Here is a 12,264-nt window from a genome sequence, read left to right as displayed (position 1 = left end):
CACAGCACCTGTGGAGGTAATTTTAGAGAGCTTTGTACATGCCACAAATGAGTATCACCGTTATAAGGAAGGACAGGGGTGTGGGGTAATTACAGAGATATTGCTTTAATCCAAGATGTCTGTAATGTCCCCGTATGGTTGCGGGTTTCTGTTTAAAGGTTCATAGTAGGTCCCTGTATTGCCCCTGTGTGGATGCAGATGCTTTCCACGTACTCTGTGGTTATTGATGCAATCGTCTAGTAGGTCCCTTTAGTGCCTCTGTTCCAGGTTTGTAACAGATCCTTGTAATGGCCATGCACGTAGAAGATCTGCACAGCTGTTGGGCCATTGAGCAAGGCTGTTAAACCTGCATTGCTCCATTGTCCCATTACATTACATTACATTGATGGCATTTGGCAGACGCTCTTATCCAGAGCGACGTACAACAAAGTGCATACCCATAACCAGGGATAAGTGCGCTGTCCCCTGTGTAGTCTAATCAGTAATCAGCTGTAAGTCGCTTTGGTGACTTACACATTATACAATGTGTATAAATGACACATTGTACACATTATTGTTGTTGTTGCCTGGTTACAGGCGCGGAGCCGGTCCCAGTGGCGGGTGGAGCCCAGCGAGGGGGAGGTCCCAGCGGAGGGGGAGGTGGAGGTGAGGCTGGTGGCTCACCTGGATGACACGCTGCGCTTCCAGGACAAGCTGCACCTGGTCATCCAGGACAGCCAGACGCACAGCATCCCTGTGAGTGCCACCGGCCGGGGGACAACCATCGTTTCTGACCGGCCCTTCGGCCCCAGCCTGGACCTGGGGGCCCACTTCAGGTACGAGTGTGTGTGTGTGTGAGTGAGTGAGTGTGTGTGTGTGTGTGTGTGTGTCTGTGGGTGTGTGTGTATGTATGTATGTGTGTGTGTATGTGTGCGTATGTGTGTGTGTGTGTGTGTGTGTGTGTGTGTATGTGTGCGTCTGTGTGTGTGTGTGTCTGTGTGTGTGTGTGTATGTATGTATGTGTGTGTGTGTGTGTGTGTGTCTGTGTGTGTGTATGCATGTATGTGTATGTGTGTGTGTTTGTGTGTGTGTGTGTATGCACACTGTCACCCTCAGCTTGATTTGCAGTCTCAGTTCTCTGACAGCGGTGGACTGCGGTTACATCCCTCATTCATAAGACACCCACAGAGATAACTCTCCCTGCTTCTATTGGCAAACAATAAAAGTGTCATATCGGCGTCTTCCTGCTGTCACCAGCGTGCGGCAGAGTATAAACCCCAGTGAGTTATCACTGGAGCGGGGAACAGAGAGCGCTTAGGTGTGCGATGATGGCAAATGTGAGGAATCGCTGTTTCATTTGGTCACTCTCCTGGAGAGCCAGCAAGGGGAATCTCCCTGATTCGGTTTCACACCCTCACGCTGTGGGGGTTACGGCAGGGGCTGATCTGTGTGCGGGTTCAGTTTTCCAGTCACCCTAGTTTTACCATCCATCCATCCATTATCTGAACCTGCTTATCCTGATCAGGGTCGCAGGGGGGCTGGAGCCTATCCCAGCATACATTGGGCGAAAGGCTGGAATACACCCTGGACAGGTCGCCAGTCCATCGCAGGGCACACGCACCATTCACTCACACACTCATGCCTACGGGCAATTTAGACTCTCCAATCAGCCTAACGTGCATGTCTTTGGACTGTGGGAGGAAACCGGAGTACCCGGAGGAAACCCACGCAGACACGGGGAGAACATGCAAACTCCGCACAGAGAGGCCCCGGCCGATGGGGATTCGAACCCAGGACCTCCTTGCTGTGAGGCAGCAGTGCTACCCACTGCACCATCCGTGCCGCCAACCCTAGTTTTACTTGCCTGACAATTCTATAAACTATGCTGGTTCACTATACTCGAGCACAGTGCAATCTTTAGGACACTTCCGCTCTGCTGCTGTAGGTGGTGCTCAGACAAATGTTGGGTCAAGCTAATTAAGTCATTAACCGCAGAAGTTGGCACAAAATCCTGAAACGGGTCAGCCCTTGTTGTGCACCTCTGGGTTACGATGTGACGTAGTCCTAATTTTGGCCCCACACACACTCTTCCCCACAGTTCGGGGCCCTGCCAGTACCACTTCAGACTGACCAATCGCGGCCGGCGCCTGCACCAGCTCTACTGGATGACGGAGGGCTTTCCTCAGTTCCGTCGCCGGGGCAACTCCCGCGGCAGCGGGGCGAAGCGCCGCGACCCCCTGACCCCGCCGACCCCCCTGGAGGACGGGCCGGTCTTCAGCCTGCGGCCCCTGCGCGTGGACCTGCCCCCCGGCCGCACCGTGGACATGGTGCTGGAGGGGTCCTCCGACTGCCCAAAGGTGCGCCTTCGCCAATATAACAACAACAGACTCACTGTAAAACCTGCCTAAACGGTACAAATGCTTATTGGAGACTCACTGTAAAACGGGCCTAAAAGGTACAAATGCTTATTGGAGACTCACTGTAAAACGGGCCTAAACGGTACAAATGCTTATTGGAGACTCACTGTAAGACCTGCTTAAACGGTACAAATGCTTATTGGAGACTCACTGTAAGACCTGCTTAAACGGTACAAATGCTTATTGGAGACTCACTGTAAAACCTGCCTAAACGGTACAAATGCTTATTGGAGACTCACTGTAAAACGGGCCTAAAAGGTACAAATGCTTATTGGAGACTCACTGTAAAACCTGCTTAAACGGTACAAATGCTTATTGGAGACTCACTGTAAAACCTGCCTAAACGGTACAAATGCTTATTGGAGACTCACTGTAAAACGGGCCTAAAAGGTACAAATGCTTATTGGAGACTCACTGTAAAACCTGCCTAAACGGTACAAATGCTTATTGGAGACTCACTGTAAAACGGGCCTAAAAGGTACAAATGCTAACTGTAGATTCACTGTAAAAAAAGTATTTTTGTCTTACAGTTTTTTACAATCGTTTTCACACTTGTCTCAATACCATGTCCACTTTTTCAAAACACTTAACACATTCACCATATCATTAGACTATGTGAACTAAACTGTGGATATTTTTGCATTGCTTTCATACTAAAGGCATTCAATCACCACTTCTTCCAAAATTCATGAATACCTCTCTCAGTCAATGTTCACTACCAGCAAAAGTTTGTCCAAATACAGCAAATTTTGCAGACATTTAGATACTCTGTTCAAAACAGTTAACTTTCAGTTCAAAACCCAATAAAATTCTGATCATTGTGGAAGGAAATATGCTGCATTTTGGCAGAAAAATGAAACTATATGCTTGAAATACGTAAGACAGATCATTCTGATTTGAGCAGAAATTTTATTCAGTTTATTCAATTTTTTTGTTTGCAGCCTTGTTACCATCTGTGCAAAAGTGATCATACTTGCATTGAAATGTGCACGTATATAGGGTAAATATAGATGTAGTTGTTACTGAAGAGATTTTTCCGCTATTACTGCTGTATATGTACTGCTGAAACACCTGGCTGTCATTTCAGTGAACAACCTGCCCAGGTGTTTGTTGTTTGTGCCCCGTTACCACATACACAATAGGGGCCATCTTTGGATTGGCATTTGAATTCTTTAGCCTTGGTGGGGAAAATGGATGCAGCCAGAGGCAGAGGAAGAAGACGTTGCGGAAGAGCAAGAATAGTTGTGTCTGATGAAATCAGAGCCACAGTCATTGGTAAATCATGGTCTGTCCCTGAGGGAAGCAGGTTGAGGGTTCAACCAAACTTGCCTAGATCCACAGTGGCTTCAATAGTGAGGATTTTCAGGCAAACCAACAGGTACTATACAGTATTTGCAGCATTCTGACTGAAGGAGTTCAATTGATGTGTATATTACAGCAGTACTGTGATTTGAAAAGTCTCCAGAAAAAGCAGATGTATCAGTGCACATTTGTCTGTGACACACTACAGGACCCAGCGGTTACCTCACACAGTCACACAGGGGGAAGGGGAAGAATGTTTTTGCCTCAACAGGAGGATACAATAGTCGGGATGGTCATTGTCAACAACAGCATCAGGCTAAGAGAAATATGCAACAACATAATCGCAGACAACAACATATTTCCAAACACTGACAGTGTAAGCACTACAACCATTTCAAGAGTGCTACAGAAACATCAGATCAGGATGAAACGGTTGTACACTGTCCCCTTTGACAGGAACTCTGAGGGTGTCAAGGTACTCAGATACCAATATATGTGAAGGTGTAGGACCACCACCCACATGAAAAGTCACTTCCAGATGCAATGCCGGCTGGGTGTATGGACATAACAGTGGAACACATCCAGGGCTGGAAAAGCCACACAAAGAGATGTTTTCCTCGGTGTATAGAAAGAGATAACATTTGGAGTGATGTTGATAAATCTATGGCCAAATGCAGAGGACAGGATGGATGGGCCAGGCCAACAGTAGACTTCTGATACTGATAGGCAGACAATATATGTGCGAATTACTGTATATAGTGAAAATATTGCTTTTTGGTATGTATTTGTTATTGATTGTAATGTATTTTGAGTAATTGATTGTATTGTATTTTTCTTTTCTGAATTACAGTATATTGCACTGTGAGAACAAATGTCAAAATACTGTAAACCCTCTGAAGAATACTGTTGCTTTTGTGATTTGTTTCTTTATCATATATTGTTTTACATTACACAGTAAAAATTGTTATTCTGGGTTTCCAATATAGTAAAAATTCATTCATTTACAGTTTACTGTAAATTTACCACACTCAGTCATGACATCTATTGTGAGAGGCAAACCAACAGATCAGAAGTTTCTTTAGCGGCTTGGCTTGAAATATTTGTGGATGCAAAAATAGAGGAAAGGGAAACACATAATATATGTATTTAGCAATGCTCCAAGTTGTTTGTGTTTTGTAGTTCATTGAACATTGAGTGAAAAAGTAGTCTTATGGGAGAAAGCATGTGCTATAGTTATGGCAGCATGAGTCACTTTTGGGTGAAATATTAAGTGTTTTGGTGGTTGAAGTGCCTTTTGCACCAAAGGTTAACTGATTTGCTCAGGTGTGTGTTTCAAAAGCACACTGTGTGAAGAGTTTTGAAAAAGTGGACATGGTATTGAGACAAGTGTGAAAACGATTGTAAAAAACTATAAACTTCAGAAATAAAGGTATGAAAAGTGCCTAAAAGGTCCAAATGCTTGTTGCTGGGCTGGTACCCTGTAGGTACATAAAATGTCGGCCAGCCAGCTATATGTAATTATTTTGTGTTTCTAAAGTGCATCTGATAGATCTGAGATAAAACAGGCAATTGGTGTTTGTGTTGAAACAGAGAATAAAGTTAACTTTCATTTATCGGGGTTCTTGGGCCTTTGCCGTTTGGCAGGAAGGCGCTACGCTAGCCTCTAGCGAACATAACTGGCTTTCCTCTGGTTTGTGAGAGTCTGGAAACACGTGGAAACGCTGTGTTGTGCTGGAGCGATGCTGAAAGCAGAGCCCTCTGAGGAACACACACAGCTCAGGGCGGACAGGATGTGCCTGTGGCTGCTGTAGCTGGAGATGAAAGCGCCCAGGTAGCGTGGTTTCGCTGGCGTGGTTTGGAGGGAGAGGCGAGGTTTAGCCAGGCCGTGCCTCCGGTGCTCTCTCTGTGTCCGTACGGATCTCACAGCCAGGGGGAGAGAGGGGGAGAGGGGGGGTGAGAGGGAGAGAGAGGGGGAGAGGGGGGAGAGATAAGGCTGCAGGACTGAGGGCTGATCCCTGTATCTGTGCAGGGCCAGGTTACACGGCATCCCCTCTTGGAGATTAGCACAGCATCCCCCTCCACAGCATCCCCTCCAGCCTTATACACAGCCTTATACTGAGTCCCAGCATTCATAGCAACATTGCCTTTGAAACACACTGTGTGTGTGTGTGTGTGTGTGTATACTGTATGTGTGTGTGTGTATGCGTGCGTGTGTGCATGTGTTTATGTGTGTGTATGTGTGTGTGTGTTTATGTGTGTGTGTTTGTGTAAACTGTATGTGTGTGTGTGTGTGTGTGTGTGTAAACTGTATGTGTGTGTGTGTCTCTGCATGCTTGTGTGTGTTCTGCAGGTGGTGCAGGAGCGGCTGGTGTGCCAGGCCATAGTGGGGCAGCAGTGTGGGAAGGAGAGGATCATGGCGGTGGACGTCAGGTGCCATTTTGTGTCCCCGGTCCTGGACCTCTCCCCCCAGGAGCTCAGCTTCTATGTGGAGAAGGTGTGTGAGTCGCCCGCGCCTCCTCTCTCCTCCCCTCTCCTCCTCTCACTTTCATCCCTTTATTTCTGCCTCGCACACCAGCCAAAAACACGGCGGAGATCTGGGTCACCCACCGGGCTTTTCTAGCACTTTCTCATCTCTTCATCTCTAACCGCGCGGCTACGCGCCGTGCGTGTTGCGTAATCCTCTCCAACAGCAGCGCTCAAATCTGTCGTGTGTTTCTCCATGCGGAAAGCGACAGTGAGACCATTACGCCGCTTCCCCCGGTTTGAGCGTGCTCAGTGCTGTCGGACAGAAGCCATTACACACTCCTGTAAGCACACGGGACGTCTCTGTGGGAGAGGGGTGCGTGTTACTCTGCACAGTCCTAATGGCACAGCAATACACACTGATCCACAGAGGAGAGGGAAGAGGAATGCACTCCTCTCTATAATCTCTATTACATTTACACACTCATACACGCGCACACACACACGCACGCACACACACACGCACACTCACACACGCACACGCACGCACACTCACTCACACACACGCACACTCACACACGCACACGCACGCACACTCACTCACACGCACGCACACTCACACACACACACTCATACACACACTCACGCACGCACGCACACACACACACGCACACTCACGCACGCACGCACACACACACACGCACACTCACACACGCACACTCACACACACACACTCATACACACACTCACGCACGCACGCACACACACACACGCACACTCACACACACACACGCACGCACACTCACACACTCACACACACGCACGCACACTCACGCACGCACACACACACACGCACACACACACACTCACACGTGCTCACACACTCACCACACACACACACACACACACACTCACGCACGCACGCACTCTCACACACATACACATACACATGCACACTCACACGTGCTCACACACTCACCACACACTCACACTCACACACTCGCACTCAAATACACACACACATCCATATGCATGCACCTGCACACTCCCTCTCTCCCTCCCTCTCTCCATGTGTCACTACCTCTCTCCCTCCCTCTCTCCCTCTCTCTCCCTCTCTCTCTCCCTCCCGTGTGCAGAGTGCAGTAGAACAGCCCTTTCGCTCTAATTGGCCGGTCCCTGCTCGGCCCGCTCCGCTGTCGTTGGCGGGCCCCGGGCCCCGGGCCCCGGGGCTGTCAGCACACAGATGAATGAGACAGGCCCGTACAGGAAGCCAGGAAATTAGCATTTTTAGTTCTGAGGAGCGGACTGGCAGGAGCGCTGAGACCAGCTGTCAGGGATACACAGCGCAGATAAATATGGGTGTAGCCTCCTCCGCTGTACCGCTGCACAGAGACGGGCCGGGGGCGGGGGCGGGGCGGTGATAAAAGTGAATTAGGACAGACAGAAAATCAGTATGACACCATTTCAATACGATGACAGGGGGAGGGGGGGGTTCAGGTATTTATTCATTTTTCAATACGATTGTGCTGAAATGGAATAAATAGGAAGTATGCGTGTGTGTCTGTGTGTGTGTGTGTCTCTGCGTGCAGGTATGTGCCTGTATGTGTGTTTCTGCCTGTGTGTGTGCGTGTGGGCGCCTGTGTGTGTGTGTGTGTGTGTGTGTGTATGTATGCATGCCTGTGTATGTGTGTGCGTGCGTGTGTGTGTGTGTGTGTGTGTGTTTGTGTGCCTTTGTATGTGTGTGTGTCTGTCTGTGTGTGTTTATGCAGTGCACGTATGTGCATATGTGTCGGTGTGTATGCAGGGCACGTGTGCATTTTCTCTAATCTCTGTTTTTACAGTTTAACTGACAGAAGCTTAATCCACATAAATCACTCCTGTCCTGGTCCAGATTCAATCTCAGATGACTCATTCCCTGTTAGTGCCGGGTTCCCCTGTCCCAGTGTGGAGCCCCCAACCCCCTGCCAGCCCCCCGCCCCGGAACGTTCCCCCCCCGTCCCTCAGAGGGTCTGACGGTTGTGATGCGATTGACCGTGGGGTTGGTGTTTGTGGAGCCTGCTCGACCGTGCCTTTAAGGACCAGTGCATGAGAAATTGGCCAGTCCTGCACATGCGATTGGCTGTGAGCCGGGGCAGAGTCCAGTTCCTCTGTCTCTGCTACCCCCAGCTTCTCTGCTCGTTTAATCTGGCCCTTATCCCAGCGCTTGACGGGACGGAGTCAGCTACAGTCCTCTCTCTCAGGGCTGATGGGATACGGTCAGAGGAGCAGGAGTCCAATGTTCCTGTGTGACCGCCAAGTGTGTATACGTGTGTGTGTATGTACTTGTGTGTGTGTGTATGTACGTGTGTGTGTGTGTATGTATGTGTGTGTGTGTGTGTATGTATGTGTGTGTGTATGTACTTGTGTGTGTATACGTGTGAGTGTATACGTGTGTATGTACATGTCTGTGTGTATGTATGTACTTGTGTGTGTGTGTATGTGTGTGTACGTGTGAGTGTATATGTGTGTGTGTATGTACTTGTCTGTGTGTGTGTGCGTGTACATGTGTGTGTGTGTGTGTGTACGTGTGTGTGTGTACAAGTGTGTGTGTATGTGTGTGTGTGTGTGTGTGTGTGTGTGTGTACATGTGTGTGTGTATATGTGTGTGTGTGTACGTGTGTATGTGTGTGTGTACGTGTGTGTATGTGTGTGTACGTGTGTATTTGTGTGTGTGTATATGTGTGTTGTGGTGGCTCGGGGTGGATCCTGAGGTGCCGAGGGTGGGCACAGCTAGAAACCAACACAGGAGATCGCAGATGTCAGAAAAAATATTTATTTTTATTTTTTTCTGTGTTTTTTTTTCGGGGTATCGGGGATAGCGCCCCCCCTCAGGGCAAGGGTAGGGGAAAACGGGAGAAATAAAAGGGGCCGTTTAGGCAAAAAATAAACGAAGGTTCTTCCCAGACCGGGGTATTTTCCAGGGCTTCCTCCCTCCTTCCCTCTTCGGCCGCGTCAGGGCTGGCGGGAAACACAAAGACAGGGGGTAAATAGGAAGGGATTCTCTCTGGCTCACGTGACCGGCGTCCGTTCCAGGTCTTTGGTGTTGCCGTCCGTAAAGGTGGGGTCTCCTTCAGGGTCAGTATGGCAGGGCGTTGCAGGTCCTTCCTCTCTCTGCTTTCCACGCTCTCACACACTCAGGAATGGCACCGACTGACTCTGGCTGCAGCCTCGACCGCGCCTTAAATCCCCTTCCCTGCTCATTAAGAAAAGAGGCTGCAGCTGAATCAGTGATTTTCCACTCTGCTCACCCACGTGTGCTGTCCGGGGTCCTGGACTGCAGGTAGAGGGATCTCTCTCCAAGGTGCTGATCTCCCGACCACCTCTTTAGGCAGATATACCCCTTCGCACACCTCTCCCAATGCGTGACGTCTGCGCAGTTGACCTGCACGGGCCCCTCCAGGGTTCTCCACCCACGTGGCGCAACATGCAGTAGCAGGGGTGCCACAGTGTGTGTGTGTGTGTACATGTGTGTGTGTGTATGTATGTGTGTGTGGGTGTGTGTGTGTACGTGTGTGTATATGTGTATGTGTGTGTGTACGTATGTGTGTGTGTGTATGTGTGTGTGTGTGAGTGTGTTTGTGTGTGTGTGTGTGTTTGTGTGTGTGTGTGTGTGTGTGAGTGTGTATGTGTGTGTATGTGTGTGTGTGTGTGTGTGTGTGTGTGTGTGTGTATGTGTGTGTGTGTGTGTGTGTGTGTGTGTGTGTGTGTGTGTGTGTGTGAGTGTTTAACTCCTGTGTCTCTCTCCAGGTCCCAGGCCTCTCCCTGCTCCCTCTGTTCCAGCCGCTGGTCCTGCAGAACGTGTCCTCCCTCCCCCTGTGCATGGAGCTGGGGCTGGAGGAGCCCTTCGGCCTGTGTGACCAGGAGGGCGACGAGGCCTTCTTCACCTCAAAGGTACACACCCCCCCCCCCCCACGAGGGCAACAAGCCCTTCTTCACCTCAAAGGTTCACACACACCCCCACATGGTCAACAAGCCCTTCTTCACCTCAAAGGTACACACACACCCCCACGTGGGCAACAAGCCCTTCTTCACCTCAAAGGTACACACACACACCCACGTGGTCAACAAGCCCTTCTTCACCTCAAAGGTACGCACACACCCCAGTGTTGCAGTATTACTATAAATAAATAAAAAATTTAATCACATGATCAAATAGGCCCTGGTCCTTACCTTTGTTGTGCGGTTATCAGTCAAAATTGTACTTCCCACTTGGGTCTTTCAGTGCTCTTATCCCTGGTTATGGGTATGCACTTTGCTCTTTGTTGTACATCGCTCTGGATAAGCCAAATGCCAATAATGTAATATAATGTAAAGGTACACCTACACTCCCCCACGAGGGCGACAAGGCCTTCTCCACCTCTAAGGTACACCCCCCCCTTCCAGAAAGGCTGACAGTGCGTTGTCCTCCCCCCTTCAGAAACAGTGACAACGCATTTTCCACCGCAAAGGTACACCACCCCCAACCATCCCTTTCCACTATTTCAAAAGACAAAGTAACACTGAAGGACATCTTGCTGGGACCGTTTCTCCGCCCGCTGCTGGCTTGTTTTCTCTGTTTGTTAGCGCTAATCGAATCATTTGTCTGTGTCACGCGAGTCTCCTCCCGCGCTAATGAAAAACTTCATAACGCTGCAGCCGGAGCAGATTTGACAGCCTCGCCAGTGACTCCTCTCCTCTCCTCTCACGCCGGACTTTATTGCCCCGAAATCTACAGCAGTGCAAGCTGGGTATTTTAATTTGGGACGACCGGTCGATGTGCAGCGTACGTGACTCTATCGCGGCTTACTGTTGCTAAGTTGTTGAGCATGTGTCCCTGGAGCCTACAGGCAGGCACCCCTCTCATTACTCAAGTGTAGATCCTTCCAGAAGAAGCATAATGTACCATTAAGCTTTCATTATCGGCCACGCACAGGCACTGTGCGTCTCCTTATTGCAATATATTTCACATTTTGCGAGGTGTTGCGGGTGATATGTTTGGGAGTGTTTGTGAATGTGAATCGATGCGGCTGTGTTTGGGTTTTGGACATTAACGCTGTGGATGATATTGTTGGGAGTGTGTTTGAATGTGGATGAGGTTTGATGCAGGGGTGTTCAGAGTTGGGACATAAACATTGTGGATGATATTTTTGGGAGTATGTTTGAATGTGGATGAGGTTTGATTTTTTTTGATGAGGTTGTGTTGTATCTCAGTGTGTGTGTACGTGCAGTCGTATCTGGTTGTATCTCAGTGTGAGGGTGTGTGTGTACGTGCAGTCCCTGGTTGTATCTCAGTGTGAGGGTGTGTGTGCTTGCAGTCCCTGGTTGTATCTCAGTGTGAGGGTGTGTGTGCTTCCGGTCCCTGGTTGTATCTCAGTGTGAGGGTGTGTGTGCTTGCAGTCCCTGGTTGTATCTCAGTGTGAGGGTGTGTGTGCTTGCAGTCCCTGGTTGTATCTCAGTGTGAGGGTGTGTGTGCTTGCAGTCCCTGGTTGTATCTCAGTGTGAGGGTGTGTGTGTACGTGCAGTCCCTGGTTGTATCTCAGTGTGAGGGTGTGTGTGCTTGCAGTCCCTGGTTGTATCTCAGTGTGAGGGTGTGTGTGCTTGCAGTCCCTGGTTGTATCTCAGTGTGAGGGTGTGTGTGCTTGCAGTCCCTGGTGCTGGCCATGGGGGCGAGGGTGGAGCTGTGGGTGCGCTTCGACCCCTGTTTCCGGCCGGACAGCGTGACGCGGGTGGCGGAGGCGGTTCTGGAGGTGCGGTACCGGGACCACCCTCAGCGGGACGGGGTGGCTCTCCGGGGGGAGGTGCACTTTCCCAACCTGCACTTCTCCAGCCGGCGGCTGGACTTCGGCTGCGTGCTCAACCACACCGAGGCCCAGCGGGAGCTCACCATGACCAACTGCAGCCCCCTGCCCGTCTCCTACCACTGGGCCTTCCTGGTGGACCAGGAACACTACAGCATCAGGTGGGTTCTGCCAGCCCAGGAGGGCACTGTAGGGACTGACCTATCAAGAGAGAACAATGCAAGAGATCAGCTAATCCAGGGAGAGTACCGCAAGAGATCAGATAATCCAGGGAGAGTACCGCAAGA

At 49.9% G+C, this 12,264-nt stretch overlaps 1 protein-coding gene across 1 annotated transcript in view; it reads left to right on the top strand.

The window, feature by feature from the left end:
- The window catches only part of hydin (HYDIN axonemal central pair apparatus protein), a 161,187-nt gene that overhangs the window by 72,284 nt on the left and 76,639 nt on the right, over positions 1-12,264 (top strand). Inside the window, exons 19-23 of the mRNA XM_061246932.1 lie at positions 577-815; positions 2,078-2,336; positions 6,049-6,192; positions 9,948-10,091; positions 11,825-12,264. The exon at positions 11,825-12,264 is cut by the window's right edge and continues 20 nt beyond it. Of these exons, the coding sequence (XP_061102916.1) occupies positions 577-815; positions 2,078-2,336; positions 6,049-6,192; positions 9,948-10,091; positions 11,825-12,264 (1,226 nt within the window). The remainder of the gene's footprint in view (positions 1-576; positions 816-2,077; positions 2,337-6,048; positions 6,193-9,947; positions 10,092-11,824) is intronic.

This window comes from Conger conger, chromosome 6 (genome assembly GCF_963514075.1).
Source record: "Conger conger chromosome 6, fConCon1.1, whole genome shotgun sequence".
In the NCBI taxonomy this organism is placed as follows: domain Eukaryota; kingdom Metazoa; phylum Chordata; class Actinopteri; order Anguilliformes; family Congridae; genus Conger; species Conger conger.
Note: the sequence above shows the minus strand (reverse complement) of the source record. Positions and strands in the feature narration are given on the sequence as shown.